The sequence below is a fragment of the Sceloporus occidentalis genome, unplaced genomic scaffold, assembly GCF_023333645.1.
Source record: "Sceloporus occidentalis isolate IW3139 unplaced genomic scaffold, rSceOcc1.0.p SCAF_68, whole genome shotgun sequence".
In the NCBI taxonomy this organism is placed as follows: Eukaryota; Metazoa; Chordata; class Lepidosauria; order Squamata; family Phrynosomatidae; genus Sceloporus; species Sceloporus occidentalis.
The window spans coordinates 4730262-4750101 of NW_028317048.1; the positions used below are offsets into that span (position 1 = coordinate 4730262).

The 19840-nt window shown below is 40.8% G+C and overlaps 1 protein-coding gene across 1 annotated transcript; it reads right to left on the reverse strand.

Moving 5' to 3' along the window:
• Window positions 1-2144: 2144 nt before the first annotated feature.
• Window positions 2145-15270, reverse strand: LOC149286573 (cell division cycle-associated protein 7-like). The gene is made up of 7 exons (XM_089493974.1): window positions 15049-15270; window positions 14865-14945; window positions 14489-14662; window positions 13810-13953; window positions 13427-13576; window positions 12830-12966; window positions 2145-2214 (listed from the first exon to the last, which is right to left on the reverse strand). Exons 1-7 carry the CDS (start codon window positions 15268-15270, stop codon window positions 2145-2147), a joined length of 978 nt encoding a protein of 325 aa, XP_089350100.1.
• Between the last annotated feature and the right edge of the window lie 4570 nt (window positions 15271-19840).

The following is a 19840-nucleotide window of genomic DNA, read 5'->3' on the forward strand; positions in this document are numbered from 1 at the left end:
GTGGCATATGTGCCGTTTTAAAGTCTTAATAGGATGTGATTATGGGTTTCATCGGGTAAGCATTTACTACTACAGGGCATAGCAGACTTAACACTGTCTGTATTCTTGCTTCCATGCTTGTGGGAAAACACTGTTTCAACGTGTGTTGCATGTTTTAAGACTATTCTTGCCTTGCGATTCTTCTCCTCCAAGGCAGGCCTCTTACTACACTTGCGTTTCCAACACACCGGTAAGACTGAATTGAGGCCGGGTTAGCGTCCAGGTCTGTATTTTAGTAACCTTGGCATGGGGTTATATGAGTGATGGATTGTATGCTTTTGTTGGGTGTAACTTAATATTTTGTTTTTACTTTCTCCTTTTTTTTTTTTTTTTCCACGCTATTTATCGGTCTGTGGAAATGGTCCTTTTTATGCAGACTCCTCCTGTAAATATGCATATATCTTTTTATTTTCAGATTTGCATTTGGTGGGTTTACCTCCCCACTACATATTTTTATATATTCAAGCATAGCCTAAACAAAGATATGAAATGTATTTTTATACAGTTTTGCTACCCCCGGGGACTTTTGCATTCTGTATTCTTGTATCTGAGGTTAGAGGGTTACTATTATACTAAGGATATGCTGAATAGACTGTTTATTGCTTGCTGATGTCAAATCATTGGGTTTTGTTTTTTTTTTTGCTTTTGCAATGAATGTGATGCTTCGCTAGATCATACTGTGTCCACCGTTTAGACATCCTCATTTTTTTGAGATGTAAAGGGTTGAACTTTTTCTTTCAAGCCTTAGAAAAATTGTGTTTGTTCATATATTAGTCCTTTATTCCCTCAAAATAAATTCATACCTTCGCAGTAAGACGTGAGGAATTAGTTTGTTCAGTTTGTGGGAATACCTACTGAGTATATGTGCCAGGTTATAACCCATTATTTGGTCAGTGGATTTATTTTTATATATATATTTTTTCCTTTTACTAAAAATATTAACACACCAGCATATTGTTGAAGGGAAAAGTCTAAAAGATAAGTTGTTTTAGAAAGCTACACACTTGTAATCGCCATAGCAGATTTCAATGTCAACTTAAGTTACATTTTTGTTTGCATTTTGCTTTCCTTTAAAAAGGTTTTTTTTTTTTCTTGGTTGATCGGCAAAGACATCAGTATGAAAGCACATGGAATAGCGAGTTGTCTTTTAATCAAATTTTTGGATTTTTCTGTGAAATTTATATAGTTATACCTGTAAATAAATTGCAGCTCTTCACTTCCATTACAGAGGCTCAAATTTGTCTTGTTTTTTTTTCCCCTTTTCTTTCAAACTTCTAGATCTACAGATTTTGTTTTCCATAGGTTACCTTTATAGATGCAAGACTGTCTCTTGATGGGGGCCATAAAAAAACGCATCTTTTTATGATATTCAATGATTGCCTTCCTCCAGAGATCTCATTTCGTGCTATGCAACTGACCTTCCGCGTTAACCCTTTAGACGGACACCCTTTTTTTTTTTTTTTGCAGGGAATGATGCAGCAATAAATACCCCTTATATTCATAAGGCTTAAATTTACTTAATTTACTTAACTTCATATAAAATTCAAACAGATTGCAATGCATTTTTCTGTATGCAAATTGGAGCATATATTCTTGAACACTTGGGGTTTTGACTTGTCTTGTATACCTTTACCAAAACCAGAAAGCATTACTATATAGACTACTTGCACTTATATTTAAGTCATTAAAGCAGCAGCCAATCCATAAGTGTTAAGATAACATACACGTGATTTGCGGCTTTGTTGTCTTCCATTGCAGTGATGCTGCGGACGAGTAATGTTTCTGGGTTTCAGTAGAGGTAGGCAGGGAATCATCGACACAATCGCTAATCAATGTCTAAAAAAAAAAAATGGACACGACTGTCCCTTCCTAATGTGAAGTTTATACAGTCTCTGCTTTAGAGACAGAAACGTGTTTTTGGCAGCAGGTTATCGTTAAGCGTTAGAAAACCACATTGCGTTGGTAGGAAGTCAGCATTTTGTATATTGGGCGACCACCGTTCTGTTTTCCATGATTTTATGTCTTGGTAGGAACATCTGTTATACTACCGGTTTTTCCTAACCAAATGTATAGCGTTAAAGCTACAGCTCATAGTTGGCCAAACCTCAGCGGTAGGGGGCTCTGTTGCCATTTGTTTTAGCAGGTCCCATCTCCTTGATATTGTCGTCGTAAAGGCTGATATCGGCATAACATAACACATAACAGGGAATAGATACAAGGTTCGGAAGGTGAGACCGTAACCTTGGAATAATATAGCACCTCTTCGTGCTCCGGTTTTGCCACCTTGGGCCGTTGCCTGGGCCCTGAGTGAAGTGAATGGAGCTTGATGTTTGTCAGCTTGGGGTCTTGAGCTGTAGTTTAATCGCTTTAGAGCGACACATTTGGTCTCAACACATCTAGGAAAATGACTAGTATAGCAGAGTAGTCACGTAGCCCAGCGTGTGAGTTATAACGCGGCTTTAGTAACATGGAAGACAGATGGAGTGCTGACTTGTCCTTAGAATGCAGTAACATTGACCTGTGATGGACACATCCGTTAGAAAGACGCAGCGTTGTGGTGTTACTGAGTGGCCCTTTCAAATCAATTTTTTATTTTATTTTGTAAATTTATGGTAATATATGAACTATTTGATAACTATTTTTTCTTTCTATAGCAGCATAACAGAATCAAGTGTCACCCCTCGCGGTTTGTCATTTCCATAAACACCCAAACCTACACGGTAGATTTAGTCCATTTTATAGTCAGACATGTCTTATTTATAAACACGATATTATCTGCTGTACCAGTATATAGTAGCAGATCTGCTTTAAGCAAAAGCTGGTTATACAAAGATCTAATAGATTCCAATCCAAATCTATGCAGTTGCATTAGCATTTTTATTTCATTTTATTACATTACACAAATAGTATTAAGTTGCTGCATCACGAATATGATATGAGTAAGTATCGGTGTACACTCTGGTTATTAAAGGGAGTTTCCTAAATTACTTGTCCATCCAGAAGAGAATATATTAGCACTTTGAGCATATGGAGTAGTCCTGTATGTATTATATTAATTTGGTAAATAGCATCTCACGACTTTGTTAGATTATTCTGTATGATCACATAGTACCATTGACTGGTTTGTGATTTGTTCTTCCATGTGACTTCCAAGGATTTCTAACATCTGGCATTACGAGATGTTATAGGTAAGAGGCTGGCCAAGCGTTTGCTTGTATAGTCCAGGTTCGGTTTTCTCCTGACCGTTTGTCGGAGTTTGTCGTTGCACAGATGCGATATAAATGGTGGTTAGGAGTCAGTACAGCTGTTTAAACATATTGCTCCATCTACAAGTGAGAATACTGCCAGGAAACGAAAGCGACATGAGGATAAAACTATTCTAAAATAGATGCAAACATGAGTTGCTTTGTAATTTGTTTACGAAGAATTCCACTTGTCATTGGGATTGCTTGTATGATTCAGTATGGCGGTTCTGGCTGGTTAGTCTTTTGGGCATATAGAACTACGATCTTGGTCAGATGTGCCTGAAAGAATTGGCGTTGGTTATTCTCGCTGTTATCTGTCTCTTCCAGCATTTTATTAGGTGTAAACAGTGCGAGAGCGAATGGGGGTGTCTCAAGCCATTTACTCCTTTACAATCTCTGGGAACATTTAATAGTGCCTCATCCTTTTATATAAAACACTGGCAATAACTAAAATCTACACCTTTAAAACCTTTTTATCTTGTGATGTTTTCATTTTGTTTTATTGCTGAATTAATAATGTTGCAAGCATTTTAAATAGTTTTTCTCTTTTGTACAAAGATTACAATTACTGTAGTTTATAACTTCATTGTAAACCCAATTATATTTTCATTTTTAATAAATCAGTTTTTTCGGATTCTGGTTTGGCTGCTTTGATTCATTTCTCTTTTTTCCTGTTTTGGAACAGTTATCAAAGGCTAATTTTTATTTTAAGTATCTATGGAAGTGTATTAAAGGGACTTGGTCCAGTTTAGAGGGTCTGGTCCTTTGGTGTGGCCAAGACAGACCCAGGGCCCAGGTAGGAGAGCCAGACTTGCACCCATGTATTGGGTCGAAGCTTATGCCAGCTTGTACTGGTCAAATATGGCTGTCAACTAGACCCGGCAATCTCTGTAGAAGTAATGTCTGTAGCCTCCTGGTATTTGGAGGTTTGGCAACAACCTGGCAGATCATTACTGCTTGTGTTATTACCCCCTGATTTCAACATAGAACCCAACAGCAATCTGTGCCATTGGACAATAGTTTGTGTAATACAATTTAAAGGGGATTATTAACCAAATTGTATTACTAGTATCAGAATAAAAGTTTTCAAATTATATACTTTAGCTGTTTTCCAAAAAAAACTGTGTATTCTTAGCCCAATCTACTAGACATAAATCTTGACCATGTAGCATACTGTTAAACATCCAGCTGGACACTTTGGACTTACTAATTTAGCAATATGGGGCCAACTAGGCACTTCTGGCAGCAGAGGCTGACTGTTTTGGCCCTTTGTAATGTATAGTGAAGCCAATTCTCTCTCCTTAATGAATAGACCCTATAAATAAGGAACTAGCTGGACCTACGCAAGTCTCCAGAGTAGCTGTTACCGGTAACTAGAGCAACAAGTCACTGCGTGGCTACTTAGCTTAAAATTAATATGCCACAAAACCATTCAACTTTGAAGTTTTCAGTTTAAAAGCTTTAGCAATTTGTACATGTAGTGAAGTGGAATCTACTGCTTATAACATAAAATGTTTTTTTTGTGTGAGAGGGAGTGTTTGAGTATGTGTGCCCGAGTATGTTGCAAGGGGCAAGGAAGATACAGGCAAGCTGTTAGAGGGAAAATATGATACAGGCAGAGTGGGGGTTATGATGGCATTGAGAAGTTGCTTGGGGGCAAATGTGGCACTGTGGTGCATCTAGTTACACAGCCCCCTAGCATGCATGTGTGTCCTTAAAGGGAGGATTCCCTTAATGGCCAAAGATAGCATGTTCCTGTGTCTATTGGATAGCTCACTTGCTGCCACATTAGTCCAGACTTTCTCTGATGTGGCATCAGGGAGCCCAAAAATCTGCTCTATTATGTCCTCGGTTCCGATGAGCTTATGGATCTCTCAAGTCTGGTTTAGCTTCCTCCCAAACTTGATAACTCCCAGGTAAAACCATTACATGCTTCAAAGACTGAGGCACCTTGATTAATACTTGACGTAACCATGAGGTCAGAATAAGTAATGTCACCCTCAACCTGACGAGCTGTCTTTTTAGCCACTTTTGCTATAGCTAGACCCACCTTAGGGAGATCTTCAGAAGGTGAGTATATATCCCGCAGGCTGAACATGTTTCCTGCACTGGTTTATCTGAGGGATGTCACAGACCCACTGAACACAACAGCAGGACCTGCTACCTCCTTGCCGGCTCTCACAGTAACGTTAAGGGGGACGTAGGTGTGAAAGGGTTAAGGGTAAATCCAGCATGTTGGGCCCAGAGAAGCTACACCTTAACCCCAAACTTCTTCACACCACAAACCCAACACTTTATTTGCTGCCATCGCTAAGTTCTATTTGAGCTCTGAAAAATACCTAAGGCGACTTCAATTACCCTCTGAGCTACTCAAACGCTATAAAACCCCCAATTTAGTCAAAAAAGGTAAAACTTCCAATTTAGAAAAATGGTAAGGTGATAACTCTAGCTATCCCTGAAAAATATGAATCCAAAATTAGATCATAAGAGCAGTACTGATTATATTTAACCTAAGCGAAAATGGTCAGTGCTTGATACAAAAATGAAATAAAAAAATGAGGATAAGAAAACATAATACAATACAAAATAAACAAGGATAAAAAACAGGAAACTTACACTGCTTCAAAAAAATAAAAATCTGAGAATCTCCAGATGATAAGTACCTTTAAAGAATGATGTTCCAGGAAAGCCAACTTATCTCATTGTCGGATTCCCATTCTAAAAGGAACCTTCTGAAAGTTATTTATATGTCTTTTAGAGACGTCCATTTGGTGTCCGGTGGGGAGGGGAGTGTGGAGCCCGGGCACTTTACAACGGTAATAAAGACTGGTGGCAAATGTCCCCCGTGTTATTACAAGCGTACTGGTACCGAACACTCCGAGCTAGGTGACCTATACTTACTTCTCAGGCCCTGTTTAAACCGCTCCTGCCATGTTCTGAAGGTCCCACATAGAGCGTCTTCATGTTATGATTCTACTATGGAAAGATATCCATATTCCTCAAATCATAACTCTGAAGATGCTCTGTGTTGTGTCCCTGTGTGACCCCAGTGCCTGGTCCCCTCTAAGATTTTAGGGCAGCCAGGACAGGGAGGGCATCAGACATCCTTAGAAGATGCCCTGCTTGGATGCTCTTCATGTTCCACTAACTTTATTGTGGCATCTGGCCAGGGTTCCAGATAACATTTATAGCAGGATATGGCCAAAGGAAAACTACATTTGCTCTTGCTCTTGGAAGATGCCTTGTTAACCCTTAAACACTGGCATTGTACATGATAGATGGTTAAAGGGGCAAAGGTGTATGGATATGCATTAAAGTGCATATGATGGATGGAGTGTCCCTTTAAGCAGACTGAAGTAACTTACTTGGGCAACAGCAGTCTCCAGCAGGAAACGGCATGATGTGTAGAAAACACCCCCAAACTTCCTAAAACAGCAGCACTAGAGAAGCAACTTCTCTGGTTTTAAAACATCTAGTTCCGAACCACCTACATCGCAACGTGGCAGTGTGACTCTCCATAAAAATTGCGGACACGGTAACCAGAGTGCATGTATAAAGTATCACCAACACTCAAAAAGAGACAGCTCCCTGCTGGTCACCAAAGGCAAGAGAATCCTGCCTACAGCTGCAATGACCACTTCATCCACTGCCAATAATTACTATCAATCCAGCAGATGTCTCAGAGATGGCTAGTCCTACTGATGACCACAGATATGACCATCTCCACCTTCCTTAAGATATAAGACTTCCAGTCTCTCTCGCACATTGGAAAAAAAAATGTTTTTATTTTCTTTTTCTTTGTGCCAAACTCATTTACCTGACTAGTGACGACTTACTGTTCTGCACACAACTGCTAGCTGATTGCAATTGTAATCAGCAGTGCAGAGCTATGGAGCCCTGTTTTGTGATCAACAGGAGGAAAATAGTTCCCCCCTTCTAAAAATGAGCTATAAATGAAATAATTGAAAGGGAAATCTTAAAGGGAACTTGAGCCATACTGCATTGGGAACGGTGGGAAAAAAAAAAAAAAAATTCCCCCCAAACAAAAAAAGTGCCACCTACCATTTCCACCTTAAAGTTTGGTGCTATTTTAAAGAAAAAATATTTTTAAAATAAAAAAATACACATTAGTGGAATGGTAAAACAGTAGTGTATCTAATAAATAGGAATGTATGTATTTTAAAATTTTTGGTATCAATTATGCAGTTAGGCAGCGTAAGTTATATATAAACAGAAATTCTTAATTCATAATGCACCTTACTTATAGATATGCCACTCTGCCCCCCCCCAAGATATGCTTTATGCCCCCTAGAAATGGGACTCTCTACCCCCCCAGATTCCTGGGAGCGGAAGTTGTCTACACGCATCGCACAGATGTCCACCGGCTGCCGGAGAGGAGGATCCAGGTCCCCTGCAGCTCTGTGGCCTATATTCAGTCAAATACAGTATATATATATATAAAATCACTACCTTACCCCTTAAGTCAATAGTATTAAAAATATGTAATATATGATATGTAAAGCATGGATGTGGCCCTCTGGAACATATGTATATGGGGTATGACTGTAATCATGGGTTACTGTTCAGCTGTATAGAAAAAAAATTGCAAAAATATGATTTATTTTTCTATTTTGGTATATATATATATTTTTATCTACTATCACTAATAACTATTATGTGTTATATATTTCCACTATTTATAAAGAAGGCCCTACTTCTCCTGAACAAAATAACGTATCATTTGTGTGGGTTCATCAAACATAAGAATCATGCTTTAACATAAAAATTACAAAAAATATTTTGGTCCTTTGGTTCTGACAACCCTGAGGACTGAAACGGTTAATGCATGGTTACAAAAGTGGAATACAAAGCTCGGCCGCAGTCTCTACAGCAGGGATGGGATGCTGTACGTTAGTAAGGACTTCTAAAGATGGTTAGGGCTTTATTTTAAAGTAGGATGCGGGGTGAGGAACATAGAAAGGCTCGCCAGTGTAGGGATCAGCTTTGGAAAATTAATGAAATGGTGTGAACAGCTAAACTACAACATGTTAAAAGATAAACAAAAGACTGTTGGTAACCTGACATGTCTGCGGGGAAATGCAAGAAGATTGTGGAAGCGTATATGACATACCTGGGAACTTTCTAAATCGCCTGACCCTCAAAGATCAACCCTTTATTACCCCATCATATAAAGTATCTCACACTTTTGTAAATATTTTATGATATGTTTTCATGTGACAACACATGAAGAAATGACACTGCTACAATGTAAAGTAGTGAGTGTACAGCCTGTATAATGGTGTAAATTTGCTGTCCCCTCAAAATAACTCAACACACAGCCATTAATGCCTAAACAAAAGTGAGTACACCCCTAAGTGGAAATGTCCAAGTTGGGCCCAAAGTGTCAATATTTTGTGTGGCCACCATTATTTTCCAGCACTGCCTTAAACCTCTTGGGCATGGAGTTCACCAGAGTTTCACAGGTTGCCATTGGAGTCCTCTTCCACTCCTCCATGACGACATCACGGAGCTGGTGGATGTTAGAGACCTTGCGCTCCCCCAACTTCCGTTTGAGGATGCCCCATAGATGCTCAATAGGGTTTAGGTCTGGAAACATGCTTGCAGTGGTCGTCTTGGAGGTGTTTTTGGGGTCGCTATGTTGGAATATTGCCCTGCGGCCCAGTCTCTGAAGGAAGGGGATAATGCTCTGCTTCAGTATGTCACAGTATATGTTGGAAATTTATGGTTCCCTCAATGAGCTGTAACTCCCCAGTGCCGGCAGACCTTGACACTCCCACCTCCATGCTTGACTGTAAACAGGACACACTTGTCTTTGTACTCCTCACCTGGTTGCCGCCACACACGCTTGACACCATCTGAACCAAATAAGTTTATCTTGGTCCTATCGGATCACAGGACATGGTTCCAGTAATCCATGTCCTTAGTCTGCTTGTCTTCGGCAAACTGTTTGCGGGCTTTCTTGTGCATCATCTTTAGAAGAGGCTTCCTTCTGGGATGACATCCAAGCAGACCAATTTGATGCGGTGTGCGCCGTACGGTCTGCGCACTGACAGGCTGACACCCCCCCCTTCAACCTCTGCAGAAATGCTGGCAGCACTCAAATGTCTATTTCCCAAAGACAACCTCTGGATATGATGCTGAGCACGTGCACTCAACTTCTTTGGTCGATCATGATGAGGTCTGTTCTGAGTGGAACCTGTCCTGTGAAACCGCTGTATGGTCTTGCCCACCATGCTGCAGCACAGTTTCAGGGTCTTGGCAATCTTCTTATAGCCTAGCCCTAGGCCATCTTTATGTAGAGCAACAACTCTTTTTTTTCCAGATCCTCTTTGCCATGAGGTGCCATGTTGAACTTCCAGTGACCAGTATGAGAGAGTGTGAGAGTGATAACACCAAATTTAACAGACCTGCTCCCCATTCACACTTGAGACCTTGTAACACTAACGTGTCACATGACACCGGGAAGAGGAAATGGCTAATTGGGCCCAATGTGGACATTTCCACTTAGGGGCGTACTCAATTTTGTTGCCAAGATTTAGACATTAATGGGTGTGTTGAGTTATTTTGACGGGACAGCAAATTTACACCGTTATACAGGCTGTACACTCACTACTTTACATTGTAGCAGAGTGTCATTTCTTCAGTGTTGTCACATGAAAAGAAAATATTTACACAAATGTGAGTGTACTCATTTTTGTGAGATACTGTAGATTCTATGTACTAGCGCTGTGTTAAGCAAATGGCGTTAATGGAAAATTGTACTTAAAATTGTATTAAAAGGTAGACTTAGTCACCTGTATCCAAGCAGGGATATCAGCCATAACATACTTGGAACAAAAGCATATGATCTCTACAGGGAACAATAGGTAGGAGTCAGCTCCAGACTGCATGACCTTGAAAATATGCCCCTTCACCCCAGGATGGGGGGGGGGGGACCGAGAGTTCCCAGGTAAGGTTATGGGTAGAAATTGAGAGCAACAACATGGGAGCCTCATCTCAGACCAAGAACAGACAGCGCTGAAATAGCCTGCCCTTTAGGCAGCACCATTACAGAGGGGATCTCTCCATTACCATATCAGACTGGTCCAACCCATCAGGGCAGTCCAGACACAAAATGCCTGGCAAGCCTTCCCTGCACAAGGAATACAGCAACCACAGACATACGTTTCAGTCTCTCATAGGCCTCGTCAGTGTGGTACGGCTGCTAGGTACAGGAGCCAGGGACCCACATCTGGGTATACCCCAACCTAAGGCGAGAAAAACACCATGGGAGCCTCATCTCAGCATAAGGACTGACTGTGCTGAAGCAGCCTGCCCTATAGGAAGGTACCTATGGGTAGAAATGTACACAGGTACGATGAGGTGCAATAAATCAACTGTATGTATATGATTTGAAGTTAGATTTGAATGACTCAGGCTGGAATACCGGAACAAATAGTTTAGCAAAGGGGAGCAAGTCTAAACATGTTTAATATAGCTTCTTCATGACACAATCAGTGGACCCTTCAACTATAAAGGACAGCGGTCTGGATCTGGTCGTAAGCAATAATGTAAAGCCCAATAAAGGAGCATTTGGGGAAAAGTGACTAACATGGCAACACACGAGATTGCGCTTGTGACTCAAGCTAGACTTCATCCAAATGGTGTTATTTTAGGAAGGCATCCATGGGAACTTTCTGGCTCCAGCTACCTGAGCACCCCCTTGTAGAACAGCAGAGGGCAGTCAGGCCAATTGTGTCCACTGTTGTCATAAGACAGACACACACACACTATTGTCGGAGGGTAATTGGGCAGGTAGCGAGGCATGCCGCTCCTGAGTTTTCCCATAGTGATATGGAGAAGTGGCCCTTCTACCGGAGTCTCCAGGCAAAATGCACAGAATTCCCAGGTATGGGTTAAGGACATGCTTGGAGCCAAGTTACTGGGCAAATCCTAGGAATAAATGCAGAAGATAAGGGGAATATCTTCTAACATTTACCCCTTAATGACTGGGCTGTTTTTATTTTACAGCTTTGGTCACAAAATGTATTAACATTTCTGCAGCTTTTAGCTGCAGTTGTCTTCTCAATTCATGTACCCCAACAAATTATATAATTTTACTATAACAAAAAAAAATTGGTGTAACATGTTGAGGAAATAAAAAAAAAAAAAAAAAAAAAAAAAAAAAAAATGGAAAACCCCTTTAGTGATCTGCACAAACGAAAGAAAATAAACCGCTGAATAGATTCTAACATTTGTCCTGAGTTTAGAAATACACAATGTTTTACTGTGTCTTTTTGCAGGTTATAGGGCAATAAGTACAAGTAGCATATTTCCATTTGAGAACCATTTTTTGTTTATATATATGATCATGTGCCCATGTCAGATTTGGGACATCGTTGAAGCCAACCAATTCATCTTCCCCCATGTAACCATATATTTTTGACACCACTCAAGTATTTAACGCAGGGGTTCTCAAACTGCGGCCCTCCAGCTGCTGCAGGACTACATCTCCCATAATGCTCCTTCAGCTAAGGGGCTGGCTGAGGAGTATGGGAGATGTAGTCCTGCAGCAGCTGGAGGGCCGCAGTTTGAGAACCCCTGATTTAACGCTTTCCATTCTAGGATTTTTCTGGGAAGATATAGCACCAATTTTAGGACTTGCTCAAAAAGTTTGGGTTTTTGACAATTGCTTGAGACTGGGACCATTAATGGGATCACTGGGGGTCTTCATTTTTAACTTTTTTTTTTTTATCACAGGGCTCAATTGACCTGTATGTTTGGCTGCAGTACCTGTAGCCCATCTCTAAGGGGTGTTCAGAGGCTCTGGATAGACCTTTATACAGGGAACTACCTTTTACTGGGCGCTGCCAACTTGTGAGAGGCAGCATGGCTGGCATGTCAGGAACAATCACAAGGGGCCCCAACTTTTTTTGTGTGTGATATTGAATGGCTTGGTATGAAGAAATTTCCACACCAACTGAGTTTAGGAGACAATAGTCCCCAATATGTAAAAAAAAAAAAAAAAAAACTGCCTTTGAGAACATCCATAACGAGCACTGGGATCTTTGCATTTCGGACAATGAAAACATCCCGATTTATCACAATGAGGGAGGGATTTAAAGAATGCCTGAATCATATCAAGCCCGAATTATAATTTGCTTATCTATTTCAATTAAGATATTTAACTTTTGCAGGAAATATTTTATTCAACTTTCAAACATCACAAATAAAAACCAGTAACAGAAAACCAGCTAGTGCAGGTCATTTATAGAACAAGACAAATCCTTAAGCATCAATGTCCTCATCTTCCTTTGTAGAGTTTCTCAGGCTGCAAAAAGTGTAGGGGGGGGAGAATTACAGTAAAATTATTATAAAAGAGGAAGTGAATGTGCAACACAAAAACAATACAAGAAAAGACACCTAGATTTAGATAAAAATTCTTGCATCAATATAAAATAGCAGTAATCACAGAAAGCATTGCAACATATTTTGTAAAGATTTTTGTGAGGTTGGTCATTTATATTAAGAGGCACACATCTCACCTATTCAGGTAGGAATGAACATCACTGTAACCATGGTAACGTGCCAGAGGGAAGAGAATCCCAGTAGCACTCCTGCCATCCCTCTGTCGACAGAAGCTGCAGTTACATATTCCTCTGCATGGGGGGCAGTGCCAGTCCTAAACAGGGAAGAGGTGTTACTTATATAAGCGAATTATGCCAGAGATGTGCCGACATGAATGTTGCTCGGCATCCCACAGAATACGGAAAGTTCAGATGTTGAAGAGCAGGAATGGAGGGACATAAGATTCCCCAGTGTTGAGCTCGTCTTGGAGGAGTCTCCACTTTTCACAGATTAACCAGCGTCATATTAAGATAAGCCAGAAATAAGACAGCTGGAAACTAAAATTACTGTAGACAATGTCTCCAATATTTCAGCCATGAGATAGCAAGCATAAAGTTTACCAATACACATATGTCACACAGACACTATTTTCTGGGGCCAAGGGACCGAATATTTGGAAAGATTTCCATTATATAAGGACCCAAGGAAGTATCCCAAGCCACCAGAGTACCAGGACATTACCAGAAGGCTTGAAAGTTTGTAAAACTTTCAAGATTCCCTTTTTTGTTACTCACAGGATCCAGAAGAACTTTTTTGACATCTTCTCCGTATCTGTTCCTCAGACAGGGCCCACAGAACTGTCCTCGTATACCTTGACAGTCCACATTGCGGCAGTTTGATTTTGTGTCTATGGTCTTCTGGCGGCACTGATGGCAAGTGGAACCCTGAAAACATATCACCACCCTTGGGAGTTATACAGTAACGCTTACAATGCAAGTAGTGTGTTGCATAAATTAAGAGTGAAACATTCCTGCCCTGGCATATTTTTCAACCTGATATATATATATATATATATTATAGGGATTTTATTTGTATTAATTTTCTCTTCTAAAAACAGGCTGTTTACAAGTATCTGCATTTCATGACCGGCATTACAGAGGGAGGACATTTTTCTTACATGTACACTGTTGTATACTTTTTCCTTCACGGTGTCTGCAACATTTTTCAGATCATCCTCAGTTATTTCTTCCACGGGCCGCACTACATGGGGAATGGTCAGAGCACTGGGACGAGGTGGCCGGCGTCTCCTCGGAGCCTTTTCCTAAGCGAATAAAAGCACCATGGTCATGCCTCGGAGCATGTGTGGTTAAACTTTACACTTACACACTTAAATCACATGCAACAAAAAACACCCCTAAAACCCTTTCACCATCAATATCTATGGAAAGCCAGTCTTCATGATCAGGTATTCAGTAAAATATCGAGTATGCTACGCAACTGGAAATCTCAAAGAAGCTTTTATCAGGGCTACATAGAACACAGCAGGGATGTCACCCTTTCCTAGGGCCAAAGTTTCCCATGCAGTCCATCCACATGTTGTAGACAGACACCTACTGGCAGTAGTTAAAGGCAATGCAGTGGCCCTGGACATCTGCATACATGACAGACTAAAGCCATCTTCCTTCACTTTCAAAAGTACGTGACACTTTCCAGCTGAATCCCACATGCACCACCACATTTATCATAACACAGCACAAGATCTTGAAATAAAAGGGTAGTGCTTCATTTGATTATTAGAAGATGTTCCTTTCCATGAATGCTCTCATTTCTAGAACAGGATTTAGGAAGGAACTCACTTCCTCAGCCAGCAGATCATTGTGTAGTCTGTTCAACAGCTGGTCTCTCCTATCTTTCTCAGGAGATGGAGGCTGCACCCCTCCCATAGAACGAGTCATTCGCCGGGCAGAACGCTCCGGGTTTCTCCTCTGTTGTTGAGGAGCCAGAGAATTCCGATCGGGCCTCCTGGACTTCTGTAATTAAGGAAAAAAAAAAATGGGAGAAAAAAAATTAAACGCACGCCAAGTACCAACAACAGTTATACTTTTTATAATGCTCAATAGTAAAGATTCAAATAAAAACGAAGAGTGGCAGAAAAAAAAAAAAAAAAAAAAAAAAAAGACGCAAGACTAGAAAATCCATGATATAGCCAGTGAAATAACGCTCTGCGTTTACCTGCCCACCGCCACTCTGCTCCCTGGAATCAGACAGGAGGTTTCCAGGGAGTTTCTCCAAGTCAGCCATAAGTTTGGCAAGCTGTATATAGATAACAGAAATAGGGAAAGTTATGAAAAATGTTATCTGGTCATTAGTTCCCAAGAGATATACAACACATGTACATAAAGAAAAAGAAACAAACCATAGCTTTATTATCACTGATATTTTTGGCCCTCCTCTGTAAGAAGTCATCTGGCTGTTCATTGTCAGAGTCAGAATCGTTCTTTTTGGCCGGTGGTTGGACGATAGCTTCTGGAGATGAACCGCACTCATTCTCTTCTGCCGACTCCTCACTGCTTTCAGACGATAAGGGCGTTTGTTTCAGAGCCACTCGGAGGGAGAACCTGCTGCCTTTTTGTGACATTGCTGCCTTCTCAGGCTGTTTCTTCGCTGTAGCCTACAGTTACAAAGACAGATAGAAAGCCACTTGTGGCGAGATGATGAAGCCAGCAGCATGTTGACTTTGGATGTTACACTAGACCCGACCCAGCCAACCATGGGAGTCACCGCCATAGACTCTCCTGAACAACAGTATACAAAGTCATATCCTGGGGCTCTGCCTCTTAAGGAGGTGCAGTGCCAAGTACAGCAAGATATGGTGGTTGTGCTGGTTAAGCACAGCCCTTAATGTAAAGCAGCTGGCTGAGGGGGGGGGGATAAGATCTTTCTCGTAACTGGTCCACCAGGGAGCTTGACTCAACCTGCTCTAGGTTTTGTGGCATTGGTGCCAATGCCCCTTGGACCAGATATTCTATGCCTCATAAGTCTAGGCCAGAAAATGACACTTATAGGCATGTCAGGTCATGAGTAGCTTACACAATGCCCTTCTTTATTTACGATAGAGATAGATATATATTTTTCCCCCACACTTATAGAATCTTACATAAAAGTAAATCCCATTATTATTTTATACAAGTACAAATATTGCCTCCATGTAGAAGTTAAGCACGAATATTATACCTCTTATTTTATGGTAGGTCAACCAGTCTAATTAGGGACAACACGGCACAACAGGGTTTTTGTCAAAAACGGGATTACAAGAGAACAAGATACACTTCTTTAAAAGGTTATTTGGTAAATTTGAAGAGATTGTAAACTTGTTTGAGCAGGGCCCTCCACACCCGTTTCTGTAAGCCTAATTGTTAGGTTATAGACTACTTTAGTCCCTTCCACCGATTGTACACCACTATGGAATCTGATGGAGCTATGCAATACAACAGTTTCAGTAGCATCTTCCTCACACTCCATAACCCAAAAATACGTCCCCTGGTTTTCCAGACTCTAAGGTCCCAATATTGAAAACCACTATATGGCATCTCCACCAACAAACAATGTATCATGCAGGACAGCAGTCATTTTAATGAGCCTGGCAGAGGTCACGTTCCACCACTGGCCACATTCCAAGGGCATTACTTGTTGTTCTATCTACCTCCATTCCCCAATGTGCAGGACTGATTGCCCCAACAGGTGTACAGCTGATCCAAACGTGCAGAGGTTATGAAAACCAGTGCCGTCAGGTACACCGAAGAAATGATGCTGAAAGACTACACACATATACCGGTACATATTAAATAAAAAAATACAACCCTATATGCAATAACTTTATGGTAAACTTTGAACAAGCCTGCAGAAACATACAACTCCCAGGAGCCTCAGACATTACGTGAAATGTGGCTGCAGCGGTGAATGCAGCCCCCACATAGGATTATTCTGAATGCAATTTAGCACAAAGCCTTTAAAACACACACACACACACTTTCTGGATTAACCGGTGCCGACAGCGGTCGCTGCTGTATTTCCTGGTAGAAAGCAATTTTGAGTGTAGGGTTTTTAGAAATACATTTTAACTAGGCATCAAAAAACATCTCCAAAGCAAGAATCGCATGAAAAGGGGAGCTAGTTTGAAAGACCATAATGCCCATCATTCTATATTTGCTTTTCATTGATCAAGTTTTGCAAAACCAAGACGAATATTAAAATATTACTGGAAATTATTGGAATAGTTAATGTCTCCTATTTTATACACTTTTCTAAGGTTTATTAGATTGTCCTCATAACCATTTCAGTGCCTGACCTCATCATCACTGTCTTCAAACCCAAAGAAAGTTCTGTTATTTTCATCGTCTGAGTCTTCAGAAAACAGCTGTGAGATGATCTGCAAACAAAAATGGCATGAGATGGCGTGACAAAAATGGATGGTCCTGGCCAGACGGTATCCCAACACAGGAGGCTTCCTAGAAATTAATGAATATTTGCAAGTGATTTATTACTTTGTCACACTTGTTTTAGGACCCACTTTCTATGGAGGACCCTAATCGGTTTTTAGGGTAGTCACCCAGGCGAATGCCACTAAGAGGTCATTAAAAAGGGACAGTTTAATGTCACAGGGAATCAGGAACTTCCCAACTACTTTAATATAAATTCTTGAAAAATAAATAAACCCTTAGCTTTAGGGAAAGCTGGAGCTCCTGCAGAACACCGCCTCTATGGTCGGATTTGGCACCTGACTGGCTGCTTGAACAGCCAATCAGCGGGAAGGGAGCGCTGCCCCTGAAGTCAATAGTCCAGAGCTGACTCGCAGAATGTATACCACGTGCGGAGAAGGTGTGCCACACGTCAGATAACTAAGGGTAGGCAAAGTAGCAAACACATACAGGGCCTTCTGCCGATATATTTTAAAAAAGACCTCTCTCGCATTACAAAATAGCCACAATTGGATGTGGAGTTCATAAATCCAGCAGCCATTTGGCAGCAACTCCCACAACTCCCTACCAGCTCACACATGCGATAGGAATCTCCTATAGAAGGAAAGTTTGTAACACAGAACATACAACCAAATACTACATCATACAGAAGTATCTGCTCTGTAAAGAGAGTCCAAATACAAACAATACATTTTATTAACAAACAAAAGCATTAATGCCAATACAGCAAGCAAACAGTGGGGCTGCCAACACCAACCCCCTAATGGCACTGCAGACATCATACGCACTTTAATGTAGATAACTAAGGGGTCCCCTTAAGTTCACACAAAATGTGTGCCCCCCCCCCTCCCTCATCATCATCATCATCGCCGCATACCTGGGAACTATCAGGGCTTGACCCTGCATCTCAGGTGCCCCTGTGATCATGTACAAGAGCCCTAATTGGCGCTTTTGCTACCAGTGTTACATTGATATATCTGCTTGAATGCAGGGGACTCAATTTAGCATATCTTTAAATGAGAATTCAAGGTTTCCACGAGGGCCAGTATCAGAGCCATTTGGTTAGCACATTTTTGGTGGCTCGCTACACATAGCCTTTACAATGGGCTACTAAATGGTTAATATTATAATATTTTTAAAAAAAGTCTCATTATAAGCCCATTTGTAAAGACCAACAATGGCGCGCGCGCGCATGCACGCACACACACACACACACACACACACCAATAAAGTAGCTTAAGGCATCATAACAGCTTCCTTTCTGAAAATAAATAGGAGCCCATGCAATCAATAAAATTATATATATCACACATATACACACACTCTCTCTCTATTGCAACAATCACCATTAACCAAACATTTTAAACAAATGGAAACAAAACAGATAGAATTTTTTTGATACATTTGGATCATAAAAAATATTAAAATTAGTAAACGTTCAGCTCCTCTTATAAGTGTCTTGCAAACATAAACAGAGCATGGAGATCACATGCTGAAACCCAATGTAGATTTATAATCATTAAAAACCCAACACATTATTGTTTACCTTTACACCAGGCATCCTGCCCACCACACACCAAACGAGGACACAACAGTCTCTGATTGAGCTGCTATTCGACTGTTATAGCTACCCGTTAGGAGGAGCTCTCAGCCCTGCACAGGTGGCTCTGCTTCTGACAATCATCATCCTCCTCTCCAAACTGACTTGCAATTTGCGCAGTGACCACTGTGTGGCAGCACTGTCTTCTTCAAAACGAATGTAGGGAGAAAGGACATTGATGGGATTGCATAGTAGAATACCTGACAATACCTGCAGGGGGAGGCAATAATTGGATATTTGGTGGTAATTACACTAAATGCCCGCAGGGCCAGGCCTACTGTATAGGTGAGTTAGGCAGCTGGTTCGGCACCAAATAGGATCTGGTGAAAGCAACACTAGATTTACTATACCATATCGAATAGCAAGTTCATCTAGAGTCATGGAAACCCTAGGGCTGGCTTTGATGCTCCATATATACAGAATCGGCAGAATCCTCCATGTATTTGTAAGATGGAACATCATGAAAATGTAAAGGGACTTCTCAGGTTCCTTTAAATTATATACATTAAAGTATCCCTTTAAAAGGGGCTGCTTCATAGAAGGAGCACAGAAAGTTATTATCCCTTAAATAATCCGCTTTTGTCCAAGGCTACGTATGAACTGGCAGGTTAGGGGAAAAAAATAGATTGGAAAAGCCAGCAAGTCCGATTATTCTTCTGGATCTGCGCCTCGCTTCACTAAGGACCATTTTAATTTCTTATTAGGTCTATCTTAGAAGAGTGAAAAAATAAACACCCCAACAAGGTGATAAATTAATTTGGCTAAGATCTGCATATGATTGCAGTTTAAAATATCTACAAATTTTCTCTTTATTTAATCACCCAATCATAAAAAAGCTTTGTCTCCTCAAAACATTGCTAGAAGAGATATATTCTTGCCATTCTCTTCGATGTTTCTGTGCCTATGCTCCCACGATGTTGCAAATTCTGGCCCAGCATGGATATGCTTTTGAACGCTAGTTTGAGCCCTGTAAGATATCAATGTGTTCTTAAGAAACAGGCCCGTCTTTAATATAGATGGGATCCTGGACAAGCATTTGCTTGGGACCCCCCTGCGCTTCCTAGCCACATGAATGGATGGACCACATGGTGGATGACTGGCCACTTGTCAACCACACTTCTGGAGGCAAG